The 17,620-nt window shown below is 39.3% G+C and overlaps 1 protein-coding gene across 1 annotated transcript; it reads right to left on the minus strand.

Moving 5' to 3' along the window:
• Window positions 1-1,691: 1,691 nt before the first annotated feature.
• On the minus strand, window positions 1,692-14,457 carry LOC136248966 (protein NLRC3-like). The gene is made up of 3 exons (XM_066040840.1): window positions 14,257-14,457; window positions 4,354-4,617; window positions 1,692-4,308 (listed from the first exon to the last, which is right to left on the minus strand). Exons 1-3 carry the CDS (start codon window positions 14,312-14,314, stop codon window positions 1,928-1,930), a joined length of 2,703 nt encoding a protein of 900 aa, XP_065896912.1. The 5' UTR covers window positions 14,315-14,457; the 3' UTR covers window positions 1,692-1,927.
• Window positions 14,458-17,620: the final 3,163 nt, after the last annotated feature.

Raw genomic sequence — 17,620 nt, forward strand, 5'->3', positions numbered from 1 at the left:
TATTTTGAATGTAGTCTCCTAGATCTAGGGGTGGGCTTTGGGTGGGGACAAATTTTTCGATCTTTCCATGTGGCCATCTGTGCACTCTTTTTTGACGCATAATGGAGTTATCCTGATTATAATGATGTTCATTGTTTCCTACCTACTTTGCATTGTGGAACCCAAATGATTTACCTTATTGTATCTACCTGGTCATCAAATACAAGCTGTCAGTAAGTAACGTTATTGCATACCTCCCAACAGTAACATTGTTTAAACTCCATTTAAATACATCAGTGCAACTAACATATAAACTGACTTACATATTTGCATCTAAATCCAATGGGTATAAGTGCAGCAGTGATATTTTTGGCCAGAAAAGACCAAATGATCATATTTAGTACTATGGTATTTGTTTTGAATGGTACCGTATGGATAACTGAAACTAAAACTCTTGAAATCTAAGATCTAAAACTATAACTAAAATGTATTGAAGATGGCAACTAAAACTTTAACTAAAACTATAAAAATCTAACATCTTAAACTAAAACTATAACTAAAATATATTAATGATGGTAACTAAAACTAAAACTTTAACTATCTACAGCTATAACTAAAACTAAAAGTCAAATGCCTTACTAAAACACGGCAACACTACTCAGTAGTATTATTGTCCAATTTTTGGTGGGATGGGTTCCAACCCTAGCTCATGGCAGGATAGGTAGCTATTTGATTCCCTCCAACCCTAGTTACAGTGTGTTTGATAATAGAGTTATGATGGGTGACTGCTGGACAAATAATAAAAAAAACTTAATTGTCTAGATGGATATTTACCATGTTGTGGACAGCCTAAGTTTATAACATTGTTAGTTGCCCTTTAATGGAGCACTTGTATTTCTTTGGTAACATACTCTTGTACCAGGCTGGAGATGACATCAACTGACTGTAGTCAGAAACTTAGCTGGTAAATATGTGAGTAATTTAGATGAAAATAAGACATATCAGGTGGTCATGGCTGAATTACATAATTAGTGTTTTGAAGTACTTAATTTGTGCTATAGTTAAAGTTTCATATTATAATAAAGTTGGAGCGTGTGTCAGTGGAGAGGAGGTTAGTGTACCTTTGCTCATGCAAAGCATAGAATGCAGTGCTCCATGTATAGTTGAGTGTATGCTCCCTCTGAGTCCCTCAGGAAAATGGCTACCACATGAGTTGGTGCTGCACGTTTTCATATTTAGTGGAGAATTGGAATGTACAGTAACTGTTCTATTAAAGTATTTGAGTTTTGACTATTAGAGTATCTTGCAATTGAATCTTGTGTGTAGATTTTTTTTTTTTATTTGGGGGGGGGGGGGCTTCTGTATACTGAGTTATTCATGGTACACTGTAATTATAGCTTTGACTAAACTGGAATGTATTGCAATTTTGATTGTTGATGGACTACAGAAGAGAAAAATAACCACCACAAGATTATGATACTTTAATTTAAATGATAGACTGTATATAATAAATGCACACATGTATGTCGCATAATGCACATAAAAATTCCAACTTTAATTTGACTTTATGGCTTATAATATTCTGCGGACTGCATGGTGCAGCTTGCATACCATTCCAGTCTGACATCTAAAGTTGTACAACTAGCTAGCCCACTGACCACCCACAATTAGCCTGCATGGGTAGTAAAAGTCTTTGTTGCTGGCCATGAATCACATCTTATTTACTGACTGAATACAAACTAATTACTACATGTTCTTGATTGTTTAATTGCTTCATTTTGACTCTAATTCCTGTGGCAATATACCCATGCTTAGGATATGAGTAACTATAGCACTAGGCTTGAGTCATTGCTATTCTCTCTTTGCTGCAACTTTATAAAGTGAATGTGATATCTTTATAACTGCTAAGTAGCTACATTTTGTATCAATAAATCTTATAATGGCACATTTAAGTAAATAGTTCAGGAAATAACACTGGCATTAGTGGTACCATTGATAATATCTCACCAGGATCATCATAACGTTTAAATGGTCGTCTAAAAAACCAACACCTGGGTGAATCTAGATCAATAACATTTGTCTCTCTATAACACCAGAAACGGGCATGAAAAAAAGACAGTTTGCTATACTGCTTTATCACAGGAACACACTCCTTGTTGATCTTCAGCATTTGAAAAGCACTATTACGCACAAATACTGCTGCAAATATTCTCCCTGGAAGTGCAGTTATGTAATTTTCTGATACGTCAAGAAGCTGAAGCATTCTGTTGGTCAACAAAGCTTCACCAATTGCTATACAACCAATATCTAACATTTTATTATTTCCAATTAGAAGACTTTCTAACATGCAATTACACTGTAAAGCAGTTGCCAAAGCTTGAGCTCCATCAGGTCCAATATCATTTCCAGATAGGTCCAGCACTCTAAGTGTTGAATTTATTTGAAGAGCTGCTGATATAGCATTGATACCACTTTCACCAAGGCTGTTGTTTTTTAATATCAACCAAACTAGTTTACCTTCTTGAATGATGTTGCCAATGGCAATAGCTGAATTAGATGTTAAGCCACTGGAGGTAAGATCAAGTGATTCCATACAGTTTAGTTTATCAGTACTCGCTAGCAAAAAGTTTGCTAAAACTGCAAATGAATCGTCAGCCATGCAACTAAAATCAAAATCATAGTCTATCCATTCCTTATTAGATACAGATATGAACGAACACAACAAACCAATATAATAAGGCGACATAACATTAACCACAGGCATAAAAGGACATCCTCCTATCAAAGGCAAATATATTCTATCGTCTCTTTCAAATGGAGAAATAGCATCACATACTTCTTTGCTTGCTCCTTCCACAAGACATTGGAAATAAAAGAGAAATTCAGTTCCAAAAAACTTATAATCAGCCAGCGAAAATTTGTGTTCAACTGTAAATTGGCTCCAGGCAGGGGAATCAACCCCCACAATTCCAAAATACATTTGCCACATTTTAGCAATTGATTCTTTTACTTGTCCAGACTGTTGTTTCACTAAACTAAACAGTAAGTCCTTTTGGATGGTGGTGCTACATTGAGAAATGAACTTTGCTGCCATAAATTCCTGCATGGTTAGGTGCAGAAAGCTGAATGAAATAGATTTTCCAACTTTACCTTTAGGGTAATACTGGACAGCTTGTATTAATCCAAACCCATTAACAGCTCCTGGAATGATATTAATTTCTGGACAGATTTGTTTTACATCATCTAGGGTAAATATAATTCTATCTTTGTACAAACCAATAACAGCTAATTCGGCTAATTTATCAACTATTTTGCAGATGGGCTCGGGCAACTCATCTATTTCTTGAATGGGACTTGATAAATTTTTAGAGGTAGAATTTCCATACTTCTGTAAATGTCGGTATACTGTGTGAAGGACAAAAAGTTTATTTAATTCAGTTAGTGTTTTGGGCATGTAACCTTGCTTAAATAAAAACAGAATGACTGACAAATGAAAAGGAATAAAGATTAGGGCATTTAACAGAGGATTCTGCTTGAAGTACTTGTCAAATGCTGATCTTTTCTCAGGGGATGATTTCAGAGATTCTGTGATGTACTTGTCACAGTCAGCACTGCCAAAACCAAGGACCTCAACTCGTCGGTCAGCTTTGTCATGTAAAGCAAGTGAGGCTATTGGTCGAGATGTTACCACGATGACAGATTTAGACAATATCCTGTGATAAACCAAATCAGTTAAAAAGCAATTTTGTAATGCATCTGGATACTCATCTAAACCATCAATAAGAAAAACTACTCCTTCACCATTTAGTTGTTTCAGGCACTTTCTAACAGCAATAACCTCATCATCTTCTAAGTAGTAAAAGTATTCAACTAATTCTTTGATTGTGCCAACAGACTGAAAATTAATATCTCTAAGATACACAAGAAATAGAATCTTAGCTTCTTTCAATAGGGTCCCATTAGCCCAATAATATGCTATTTCTTTAAGGAGAATTGTTTTTCCTATGCCAGGTGCTCCCTCAATAAGGACAGTTTGTGGAAACTTCACGTCAGATCGATGTTGTGGATCTGTTATAAAAATGTCTGCAATATTTTTGGTAACTAGAGCAGCTTTTGTTATCTTGTCTATAGCAACGGGTCCAGCTTTTTGGCGTTGCTCAGTAAGCATGATATCCTCCTGAATTCCTAACCCTTCATGATGCATCATTGCAAGATTAACATGACATTTAGAATGGTTGGGTGGCCATTCCTGTTCTTCTGGAATATATCTTGTCACGTTATATCTGTCTCGCAAATACTCAACAAAGGAGTCAAACACACTTTGATGTCCTGAGTAAAGCAAAAATCACAACACTTTCAACAGGTATGTATTACCTTGTATGGAGGCTGAAGCTGATGATGGTAAGTCAACATAATCAATGGCACTAAAGAGTTTTTCCCAGGTAGCATCAGAGTCGCATTCTAGCCATTTTTCCCACAACACTTTACAGCTCTTACTGGAATCATTTGGGTAATCAGCCTGTATGATCTGAAGCTGCTCTACTTCCATATCTAAATACAATCCGATATCCTTCCAATAAGCTGCATATATTGGAGTAACATGCTTGTATAAATCCTTCAGCTTTGGCCTGCTCTCTCCTATAATATCATGTGCAAATATAAGGGTAAACAAGCATACTAAATACTATAGTATACAGACTGCAATAACAGTACAGTAGTATACTGTGTAAGTAGGGAACCCACAAAAACAACACACACTATCTAAAACTCTGTCTTTAAAAATCTCCATAGAGACATCTTATGCAACGAAAATCTCCTTTAGGGAATAATATTAGTCCATCTAACATCAAATACAGCATTAACAGAAAACACATATAGGTGGCCAGATGTAAATTTTTTTTAAATTACCAAACCTTGATTTTTCGCCTGCTTGCCAGCCTGCCTGACCAAAGTTGCAAGGCTGGAGACACGCATGGCCACCATTTTACACCACAATAACAAACTCACCAGCGGCATGTGCTGACAAGTGTGTTCCCTCTGTGCCTTGTCTTTCCTTTTCTCTTCAATCAGGCTGTTCATCCTCTTCTTCATGCAGTGAAACCATATCAAGGCGTTAATTTACCATATCAACACTTTCCTTGAGCAGCATATTTAGATGCCACAAAATCATTTAAAGCATTTATGCTTGGTAGACACATGTAATTCACGATTGGGTCAAGTTAACTGATTAATTGCCATCTAACATTCCTATTAATAATCTATTTACATGATCATGATGACTATACCCCCTTACTATTAGTCTATAGTTGTATTTAAAGTTAACACAGTGAAAATATGAAATAGAGACACCCCCTGTAGGTGAAAGGCCTCTAATACAGCAGTCACCCTAATAGAACAGTCATACATGTATAGCTGTATGCTATAACAAAAAAACAAACTATGGTACCGGTTGGCTGATAACACTATACTGTTCCGACATTTGTATTCAATTCCATGTCATTAGTGTGAGAGGATGTGAATATTCAAACCAAAACACTGATGACAATCATGATGGTGGAAAATTCATCAACACCAACACCGAGTGCTTTAGAGGCTTACTAAAAGATATCTACAACTACCTGTACTAGTGTGATTTTTTTTTCTGGTGCTGGTCAGCAACCAAAGCAGTACGCCACAACCTGCACTAGAAGAAAAACTACTCAATTACCCCTTGGGTTGAAAGCTCATAATGTTTACAAGCACACAGTTTGATGTATAAGAGAGAGAGACCTCCCAATTAACTAAAAATTATTAACAATTTAATTATTGAGCTGCAAATTGTTTTTATTCATCAAACTTTATGTATTGTAACTTGATAAATCTGTGCATGTATATACATTATTTTGGTATACAATCATTCCATGCACATCCTGCATGCACCAATGTCTTTCCAGTGTCTTGCTTAATGCTCAAACAAGTGGGATTATCATACCAGGGCAAAATCTTAGAAACATTTTGGTTCAATTGGAGATAAAACATTAATACCTTGTCAGCAACCTCAAGATACTGTAAGACACATGCAGTTAAGACTGGTATGGAACCTTTTGTGGCATAGTCTGCTATGGTAGGGTCCGCAACGTGAAAAATCGATATCTTCCAATCAACTACCTAACTATTGTTATGTGTTAGGCTAAGTGTAACTTAAATAACACCAGCGTGGCACCCAAGTTTGTCACTTTCTTCTGGTAGAAAACGATACAAATGTCTTAAAATCACGTGATTTTTCGTTGTGACAGTTTGTAGGGTTCTTCATATGCCACGATACTCACTCTCAACATTGTTCAAGTAGTCTATCATCAACTCAAAGTATTGGTGGTTTGATTTTATTGGTCAGTTTCTGGTGGCAGCATGATCTTCTGGCGACAGACAAAATGTTTCTTCCTCTGGAGCACAGGACAAGCAGAGCAGCAACTGCGCTGTGGGTCAGCAATGACCAGTACTAGGTAAAGTACCTGCATGCGGAGTATGGTTATAAATGAAGCTTGTTAGCCATCTGGCTGAGCCATCTTATATGCTGGAATTAGGCCAAAATGATGCAATTTTTGCAAACAAATACCAGAATGGTTGATACATCAGTGAGACAGTCTCCAACAGCAAGGATACGAAGCTTATTAACACCTAACAATACGACTATCTCGCCCAGTAAACGCATAGAGCAATCCAATGCATGAAATAGGCCCTCATGTGATCAAAATTCAAATCGCGGAAATACCCATGAAATCACTTTCATTCTGAATAGGAACCATGCAGTGTGCTCCTTTTGTAAATATTTGTGTTAATTGTTCACTCAGGCATGGTCTGGGCCAGTGCAGGTGTGTGATGGCATCATAGGGAGAGTCTTAGACTGCTGGGCTAATCGAGATGCTGAACCTAATGCACACAAACTGATTGTCACTTGATTCCAAGTGATTTTAAGGTCATTGGAATAGATTATGGTTGTGTTTTCTGAGATTTGAATATCGATCATGTGAGTGCCTATTTCATGCATTGGATTGCTCTATGCGTTTACTGGGCGAGATAGCCATATTGTTAGGTGTTTATAAGCTTCGTATCCTTGCTGTTGGAGACTGTCTCACTGATGTATCAACCATTCTGGTATTTGTTAGCAAAAATCGTGTCATTTTGGCCTAATTCCAGCATATAGATGGCTCGGCCAGATGGCTAACAAGCTTCAATTATAACCATACCCCACATGCAGGTACTTTATCTAGTACTGGTCATTGCTGACCCATGGTGCAGTTGCTGCTCTGCTTGTCCTGTGCTCCAGAGGAAGAAACATTTTGTCTGTCGCCAGAAAGCTGCACAGATCATGCTGCCACCAGAAACTGACCAACAAAATCAAACCACCAATACTTTGGGTTGATGATAGACTACTTGAACAATGTTGAGAGTGAATATCATGGCATACGAAGAACCCTACAAACTGCGGCAACGAAAAATCACGTGATTTTAAGACATTTGTATCGTTTTCTACCAGAAGAAAGTGACAAACTTGGGTGCCATGCTGGTGTTATTTAAGTTACACTTAGCCTAACACATGACAATAGTTAGGTAGTTGATTGGAGGATATCAATATTTCGCGTTGCGGACCCTAGCTATGGTGTAATGTATTTCATGAACTGGACTCACGGACTGAGCTGGAAACAGCTTTTAAACAATTATCCAGGCATCATTGATCTTTTACAACACTGGAGACACCACTATTGAGCTATAACCTGCTGGTACTGCTCTTGATGACTAGCGAGTGCACTAATTAATTAGAATACACTTACGATTCTTGCTTACGATACACATATACTAGCAGTGATAAAGCGTGATAGAGGCTTTGTTGTAGCGTAGATGTTTTTCTTTGTTGCTTCAGTACTTAGCGCTAGTGTTACAGCTGTAATGATGAGCCAGTTTATTTGCATAGACCCATCACCTCGCCCAGTGCTACCTCATAGTGCTAAGAATAATTATTGGTTCATCTCTACAGCCCTAACATTAGTGCTAAAGCAACAAAGGAAAACATCTATGCTACAACAATAGCCTCTATCACGCTTTATCACTGCTAGTACACGTGTATTGTAAGTGTACTCTGATTAATTAGTGCACGTGCTAGTGTCATCACTTGTAAGGAAGAGCAGTACCAGCAGTTGTAGCTTGATAGTGGTGTCTCCAGTGTTGCAAGAGATCGATAAGGCCTGGATTAATATTTAAAAGCTGTTTCCAGCTCAGTCAGTTCTGAATCACATCACTTGTCTGCCCTAGATATTTTACTTGGTGGAAGATGATTCTGCTGAAAATAGTCGAAGTGGTGATCATATCTCTGAAATAGTTAGGGCTTATTTATCAGATAACATTCCTTCCCATGAATCTTCTCTACAATGGTGGAAAGTTAGTACTTCACGTTACAGTTTACTCATACCTTTAGTTCAAAAGCAGGGGCAGAGGAAGTAGTTGATATGAGGGGGGGGCTGGGTTGACCCAGACACATCTCTGGTTTGGTAAAGTGAGAACAAAAAAGAAAAAAAAAGGTCACAACCAACTGACAATAGTTTTCCACCTCATCAGCTCAGTACGCATTTATGGCTGATAAACTGCATAAAAATCCTTACATAGCTCGCTACACACTCACTGATTTATTAGAATGACTGCTAGCTCTATTAGAGTATCTCGATCTTTACCACGGTTTTCAGCCCCACTCCACGAAGGATAATTTCGGTGTGATATCATTCTGAGGGGGGCTAGGCCCCCCCCAGCAGACCGAGGGGGGGCTTCAGCCCCCTAGCCCCCACCCCCCTTTTCACCGCCTATGTTCAAAAGTATTACTATTTCAACTCCATTGGAGCACATCTTTTCCTGTGCTAGAATTATAGCTAACCGATTGCGATCAAGTTTAAACCCAGAACATGCCGGTGTTTTTAAACAAAAATAATTACAAATTATTATAAAACATACACAGATTAGATAAGTTATAGTTATATCCCGGTACGAGGGTGATATCATTGTTATTACACGAGTCCGAGGCGGAGCCGAGGACGAGTGTAATAACAATGATATCATCCGAGTATACGGGATATAACTGTTTTATATCCCAGTGCGCGGGAGTGCGCAGAAGTTTACGGATAATAAATTAAGTTCCGGTTTGAGTTCCTGTCACTGTGCTCAAGATTTCGTCCGAATTGTGTGGAGATTCTACTTCGTAGCCACAAGAGAGACCTTACATACTGCCTACAAAACTGTAGCGAAGGGCGGTGTTATGAAGCAGTGGTTCCAGGTACGATTCGCCTTCGTCAGAAATTGGTATAGTGGTATCGCATGGTGTGCAAGAGAAAAATAAAGACCAACAAGTGGCTACCATAGTCCAAGATAGAGCGATGAAGCTAGAGGAAGTTAGTTCTTCACCATAGTGACCGTTGGGAGTGATTGCTGGAGCGAAAATCGTCACGTACTATTCTTGAAATTTGTTAAACTATCGTATTGGTAACTTGTAGTGTTATTGTGTAAAGGATTAACAGTTTTCTTGTAAGATTTAGGTAGTTTTAAGTGCTGTATTGGTGTGTTTTGTATCAATATTTCCTTATTTGGCTCTTTGTTCCATCGGTAAACAATGCCATTCGCGGTTATTATGATGTCACGAAAGAGACTGAGTGGCTCCGCAACAGGGTGATAAGTTAGTTATCACTGGGTGATAACTAATATATCGTACAGTAGCAGCGCCGCTCTGTCTAGCTGTATGGTAGTTATAACCCAGCGCGGCGCTTTGATACTCCCACGCACTGGGGTTTAATATAAGTTTCAGCACAGTGACAGTAGTTACATGTACTTATGCATCAAGCAGTTTTAGTCACATTTGACTTACCATGTATGTGTGCTCAAAATGATTACAAAAAAAACTAAAATATTCTTATGTAAGTGGTTAGATTCTGGTGAATCTGCAACATAGAGTTAATTGGTATGCATAAAAATAGAATATTCAAATATTTGGTAGTTTTGATTAAAGGATATTCAAATAGCAAAAATCACTATTTGTTTGGGTGCAATGTATTTCGCAGACTGGACTCACGGACTTGCAATTGTAACTTCAACAAACAAATGATCAATCATGTAATAGACATTTTGTCTTCACATCTTGAATTATATGTAGTGCATCTTGGTCTGGTGACATTTGTTGCTGATGCTTCTGCAAAGCAGTATTAGCAAGTTCACACTTTTTGAAATACTCAACTAATCTTCGAGCCACACTAACCACTTGCTGAATTTTATTTATTTCCAGGCCAGCCTTAATACATAACAAGTATAAGAAAAAATTTGGAATTTTAAATTAGATTAGGGACAGTGTATAATGCTGCAATAAAAAGTACTGGATCAGAGTAGTATGTAATGTCCAAATACTGTAAAACAATAAGAAGTGAATATCCCTACTGTGCTGCTTTTTTCTTATACTTGTTTGTGAAATTTTTTTGCAAGCTCATGACCATTAAATATCTGCTGAGTTAATCACAGCACGATTATGACCCATATAATAACAACAGATCAGTGGGCGTGGCTCTACATAAGCCTGCAGACAATAATGGACGTGTGGATTCGTGCATGCCTACAGACTGATGAATGGGCGTGGAGTAATTTACGTAAGTGGGCGTGGATCTGTGCATACCTACACACTGATGAATGGACGTGGCTACCATATATCATAGATAATCTATGCATATATTACAGACAGTAATTTACGTAAGTGGGTGTGGCTCACCAAAGAAGCAGAGCTACGCTATGACGTGTAGTAACACATCCACATTTAACTTAGCATGTGGGGTCAGACACAAATAATCTGTAAAGCAGGACCTGGATGACCCAACTCGGTTTAAAATTGTCACAAAATAAACTATATTTATTGACTTACACATTGCTATATAGTTCGCTGTGAGCCTCGAGTTGCTCCCTCTGATCGATATCAACAGCGAGTCACGTACGTGTGTGTTTTTGGTACAACCGGCGACCACATGTATTCGAATGGTTTGATGAAATATACACTGGTATGGAAGCCGTACTGTAGTCTATTAACACTCAGCAGTAGAACCTTGACTGATCGCCATGGTAAGGAAGGATAAAAGGTAAGACAATAGTGCAAGCATTGTATGCTTATCAATATACCAAAGGTTTTTTCTTAAGTGAACTAGAAACGTTTCTGCGAAAGAATTAAGGCTGTAGCTGCAGCCATTTTCTTGCTACGCTTGACTGAAGGTGTCAGGCAGGCAGGCAGGCAGGCAGGCAGGCAGGCAGGCAGGCAGGCAGGCAGGCAGGCAGGCAGGCAGGCAGGCAGGCAGGCAGGCAGGCAGGCAGGCAGGCAGGCAGGCAGGCAGGCAGGCAGGCAGGCAGGCAGGCAGGCAGGCAGGCAGGCAGGCAGGCAGGCAGACAGACAGACAGACAGGCAGGCAGGCAGACAGACAGACAGGCAGGCAGTTCCATCTCAGTCCACGAGTCCAGTCCGCAAATCCAGTCCATGAAATACATTATACCGAACATTTGCATTTGAATATTTCTCCCTCATGTTCTCCAATAACTATCAACCAGTCCAGTGATATATCATCTTATAATTTCAGCAAAGGGGATTATATGAAGCTTAAATCCCTCCTTACTGAAACTGCCTGGACAACAGAAAATACAATATTTACATGTCAGTCTTGGGACTTGGGGGAATTATATACAACATCTTAAGTCTGCTATAGAATGCTCTATCCCGAGGTACCATAAATCTGAATGTAGAAAATAATTATTACTATACAATAATAATCATTAAGTACTGGATCTTAACTATAAGAAGGAAACACTATGGAAAAGGTCCTGTACGTAGAACTGGTAGATCATCTTAGGTTTACTCAAACAAGAATTCTCTTATAAGCCTTACTCGAGACTTAAGATCTAAATTTGAGATGAAGATTGCCAGGAACTTATAAGCACTGAAGGCACACTAAGTGAAGAACAATCCTTGGTAATACGTAAACTCTAAGCAGGGTCAAAGTCAAAGCCTCACTCCCTACCCTGGTTGATGTACCCAAGGAAATCATTCCATCTCTTTTTGGTCATCGATGCTTACCTGGGACTCACTAGTGGTCCTAGGGACTATTCAAGGGCATAGGTAGGGGGGGAGGGGAGTTCGCATGAACCCCCTTTCAGAGACAGAATTTAAAAAAAATTAAACATTACATCAAAATCTTACAGCCCTGGTCCTCTCCAGTCACATTGGTGCTCCTCTGTACTACTATTGAGGGTCGCATTGCATTAATGCTGAACTATTGCAAATCATCGAGATTTATTGCATCACGTGATCAATTGTGCATGTGATGGACTGTTGGTTGGTTGAGACATATTACAAGGCAGCAGCTGCAATGAACTTGAGTGGTCGTGTTATACATGTGTCAGGTTAGCACAAACTTTGATGTATATTTACCTGATGAATGGTTTGTTTATTTGTCACATGTTGCGGGCACGTGATGTCTCGAATATATCGGAGTACAAGCCAAGTCTGAAGTTGCTGACCATCAAAGGTGCTGTTTGTGCATCAAACTAGCTAAAACCTACAATGTTGTTTATGCAGCTTATAGAACTATAAACCTATTGTAATGCTAACTAATCTTCTCAACATACTGACAGCCAACTTCAACTTCCTAGCACACGGATGCCCTCCACACTGGAGTCCCTTAGTTGGAAATACTTTCTTTCAGGTATACATTATTCTTGGCTGCTGATTAATGTTACTGCCTAAGCAAGGGCATAGGCAGGGTGGTTCGGACAAACCCCCCTTTTCAGAGATAGAAATTTTTAAAATGAAAAAATCACACCAAACTCACAGTCTTGGAGCCCTCCAGTAGCTACTTGCATGCAGGCACGGCTCTACGCTAGTCTTAATGGGCAAATCCTGTATTCATCAGATAATGCATCATGTAATCGACCTCGCACGTGATGGCGACGTATAAAATGGAAAAGGCGGGAGGACTGTCGTGTGTTATAAGGGCAGCAGTACCATTGTAATACAATATGAGAGATCGTGTTACCAATGTGTCAGGTATGCACTAACTCAGTGTGAATAGTTGATGTATATTTACATGATAAACACATGTTTGTTTGTCACATGTTGTGCATGTGATGTCTCTCGAATATATTGGAGTACAAGTCAAGCCTGAAGTTACTGACCATCAACAGCAGGACCAAGAAAAATGTTGATTTTTGAAGCCACGGATTCAAGTGTGGAGAGCTTCGGTGTGCCTGGAAATGAAAGTTGGCCGTCAGTATGTTAATTTCAGGTGATGCCTCGAAATACTAGTCAACTCTGAAGTTAGTGGCCATCAAAAGGACATGCAGGACGACCAAGAACAATAATGCTTATCTTCGGATTAAAGTTCTGCAAAATCAAGTGCGGAGGGCCCGGTGTATCAGGAAGTGAACATTGGCACCAGTATGTTATCTGGAAGTAAAGATTAATTAGAAATACAGTAGTTTTATAGTATCTATGAACTGCATAAACAGCAGTGTGTAGGTTTTAGCTAGTTAGATGCACAAACACACTATTGCCTAAGGGCACAATTTGTGTATGCATCATTTTCGTTCAAACATGAAAAACCCAGGTATTCCCCCAAGACATCTTCAAAATCCGAACCCCCTTCCAGATAATCCTGGCTACACCCCTGCCAAGGGCACATTTTGTGTATACGTCATTTTTGTTCAAATGTGGTCTAGGGGGAAGCACCCCAGGCATTCCCCTAATGACATTCCACTTCAAATTCAAAGAAAATCCTGGCTATGCCCCTGCTATTAGTTATCCCTCTTTGTTCACATGTCCAGCACGCTTGCTTTTGTGCTGGGGCAGAGGGGTGTCACGCAAGTATACGCTATAGGTGGATCTGTGACCATGGTCAAAGTCTTGATTTACCGAATTTTGCCTTGACCTGTGAGCCTCTTTGACCGGTGACTTAGCGATGATATTTCAGTACTTTTTGATTGTGGGTTGGAAATTTTTATCCTACTTGGTACGAATCTGATACAATGGCCTTGACTTTTGACTACCGTGGTCGTAGATCTACCTACAGTGAGGAGTACCTGTGTGTGTGTGTCACCCCCTTGTGAAGGTGGCAGGTAAGTGCATTACATCTAGCCCGGGACAAAAACTTGGCTCTGTCTTTACCTTGTATTTTACCATAATCACAACCATGACATAGTTTAAGTTAATAGTTTGCCACGCACTAGCTAGTAGCTACTCACCATCACATTGTCTCTTAAAATCATCAAACGATAACTTCAAGCTTGAACGTTTAGCCATTAAGATCGCCTCTGGATCACTGAACCTGATATGCCTACAGGTTAATAAGAGTGACGTGTACCTGAGAAGGCCGAGGAGAACGCAGGCACGTAAGTAATGCACGTCTCTGCTGAAACCCACAAATATGTCCAACGCTATAGCGCAGGCCCGGCTGGCTCTAGTCTCGCTTTTTTCTTTGTGTGTGGGCGGGAAAACCACACACTGGCAAAGAAAAGTAGTGGTCTGGCTAGCTGCATGCATGGCACGAGACTTGGTCACGCATACCTGTCTCACCTGGACTGAAATGGGTTGGACTCTGGACTGCATATCCTTTCAATGTGTACTGCACTCTCCCACGTTCATCATACTGCACTAGTGAACACTCTAATTGAATGATCAGAATTTGACAGTACAACAGATTTAGAACACCAATAGATTATCATTATAACTTGTGATTATAATATCATTATATGTATGAGTCTGTACATTAAAATACATACCGAGTCTACCACCACGAGTACTATTCATGACTTGCATAAGCATGTTGATATGTTGACGTATAGTGAAACATTGGTATGGGTAATTTCTATAGGTAGCCACTGTAATCTCCTGAACTGTTTGTGATTGTTTTATTAGAGTCTGAGGTAGTTTATTGCTTGCAGCTCAGTATAATGTAGTCTCTCAAAGCCAGATCCTTTTCTTCCTTTTGTCATTACTTTTCTTTGCAACCCAATTAATGCGGACAAAACAAGAAAAGGATCTGTTACCCCACCAAGACCCCTCCACCAATGCTGTACTACTTAGTCATGGTATTCCCTTGGAACCATCAATTAATTAACTTCGGTAATAACTACCAGAAGTACTTTACACAAGTCAAGCAGCACTTTGCCAATCCAATGAAGTTTAACCACATTTCACAAGGTTTAACTTCTTCCGATATCAGGCATCAATTCAGGTGGAACAACCTCCCTTCCCACTTAAATGACTACATTAATATTGTTACTGCCCAATATGAGCAATTTTGTAATGCTTACTGTGTAGTGTGTTGGTGCATGTTTGCAATATACTCTCAGCTGCAGTACATGCAGAGACATTCACATCTCTCAGTCTACTGATCACTCCGCACATTTCCTTGTCTTCATGGTCTGTGGTATAAATCTCCAAGCTGGCATGCTTGAAAAGTATATTATACTTTCAATGATTGATTTCAGACTTCATTATAGAGTTTAGTTCTACATCTTTGAAGTGCTGTTGGCTATGCTGCTTATTACTAGAACACACTCCTTGTTGACCGTCAGTATGTCAAAAAGCAGTCCAGCATTTCTGCTAATTTCTTTGCTTATGTTGTTATACAGATGTGACTCATGATGTTCTTTGAGTGATTTATTACCTTTCAAAGCCTCACCAATAGCCTTGTCTAATATCACATTATCTCTAACATTAAGGATTTTTAATGTGGTCTATACCTGTAGTTATTTACCACATTAATGAAACGAAATCAAATAAAGCCAATCACAAAAAGGTACTGTTAATATGGATAACGTATTTTCTGGTACCGTATAAGATGATGCCATTGGTACTAAGACCATGCACTAATGTAATGCTGATACCATAAATGCTAGAAGCCACAATTTGCTACTTCTGCTTATCTTTCATATGTTTCATTCTAGAACACACTTGAACACATCTCGTGACCTTAGCAATTAATTTGTAGGTATACAGGTGCCCCTTGTCTGTATATTGTCTTTAGTCTCGTCCCCAGCCGCCCACGCGCTTGATCACGCGAAGGTCGTCTGGTGACATCAGTCCAACTTCTTGGCCCAGGAAGTGCGCATTAATAAAGTACAGACATGCCAACTCTCACGCATTAGGCGTGAGTCTCACTCTTTGGCTAGTAATCTCACGCTCTCACGCCTAACCCTTTGTTTCTCACTCTTTCAGCTTAGTTCTCACGCATTTCTCACGCCTGATCTGCTTCGTAATTAGCCCTGTGCTTAAAATTGGGCAGACCTGTGCTTATTTTTGTACTTAGAACATTAGTCTGGCGCCGCCCGCCCCTTCGCATAAAGTAAGGGTCTGGTGAAATACAGATACTAAATCATTTCTAGCGCCCAGATTCGGCGCTAGCCAATTAGTGCATGCCAATGACGTTCACACAGAAATCGCCTTGGCAACACAATGCTTTTGTTCGAATTGAAGTGCAATCATCTGACGTAACAAGCATTACGTGCGCTGTCTAATTGAATTCCTTTTGAAATGATTAGGTATTTGTATTTCACCAGACCCTTACTTTATGCGAAGGGGCGGGCGGCGCCAGACTATTAGAACATGCGACTTTTTTATTTTTTTTTGGTCTTCACTGCCAAAAATCCTGGAGCTGCACTTGAATCTGGTCCACACTGCTGGTAGTGTTTGAGGTCTCACTCCTAAAATTGTTCAGAGGTTGGCATCTCTGAAAGTATACGCCTGAAAAACTAGCTTAGTAGTGGTCTAAAGGTCTTCTTCGCCGTTGATTGTTGTTCTAAGTCGAATGTTAAGAAGGTTTTCGTACATAAAGTTTAATCGGCATTCATTAGTCACTCCAGCAATTTTTATAAAGTAACACTCCTGTAAGTGAATGAAAAGTTTATTCATCAAGTTTGAATGTAAGCATGAATGATCACAAGAAACATGTTTGTAGCAATATTCCACTAGGGCCAAGAAAGTGGGCCAAAGTCACCAGACGACCTTCGTGTGATTGAGCACGTGGGCGGCTGGGGACGAGACAACATTACACAGCTTCTACAGTCTATTTCAGGTTGGTTGTCCACGTTAGCCAAATGCGAAAATATCACGTGAATAGAAATAACCAATGAAATTTCACACCAGACGGACAGCGCTAGTTTAAACTGAAGGCTGCTGATCTCATTGGCTACTTTCAAGCACGTGACTTTTAACACTTTGTTTTTCTGTAGTCAACCAACCGGAAATAGACTGTAATAGTTCTTGCGCGACAACAAAAACAAGCGAAATCACGTGCATAGAATTTCGACCAATCAAATCGATTTATTTTTGAACTTCAAACTATAATTACCACACGTGGCTTCCGCTTTAAATTTGTCGACGCGCAAGAACTATTAGAACCTGTGTATCTTCAGGTTTCTAAAATGTGTAGAAACTTTGTCAACACATAATTATAACTTGGAAGCTTTGTATACAGTATAATTATGTATTTTCAAGGGGATTTTATACCTGCATAAGTACTTTTCTGAAGAGAGTATGCTCTCAGTGGCACTAACTCTTTTCAGAGTGAATTTTGCTTTCAAAGTAATGCACTTTCCCCGGGAT

This window comes from Dysidea avara, chromosome 3 (genome assembly GCF_963678975.1).
Source record: "Dysidea avara chromosome 3, odDysAvar1.4, whole genome shotgun sequence".
Taxonomy (NCBI): Eukaryota; Metazoa; Porifera; class Demospongiae; order Dictyoceratida; family Dysideidae; genus Dysidea; species Dysidea avara.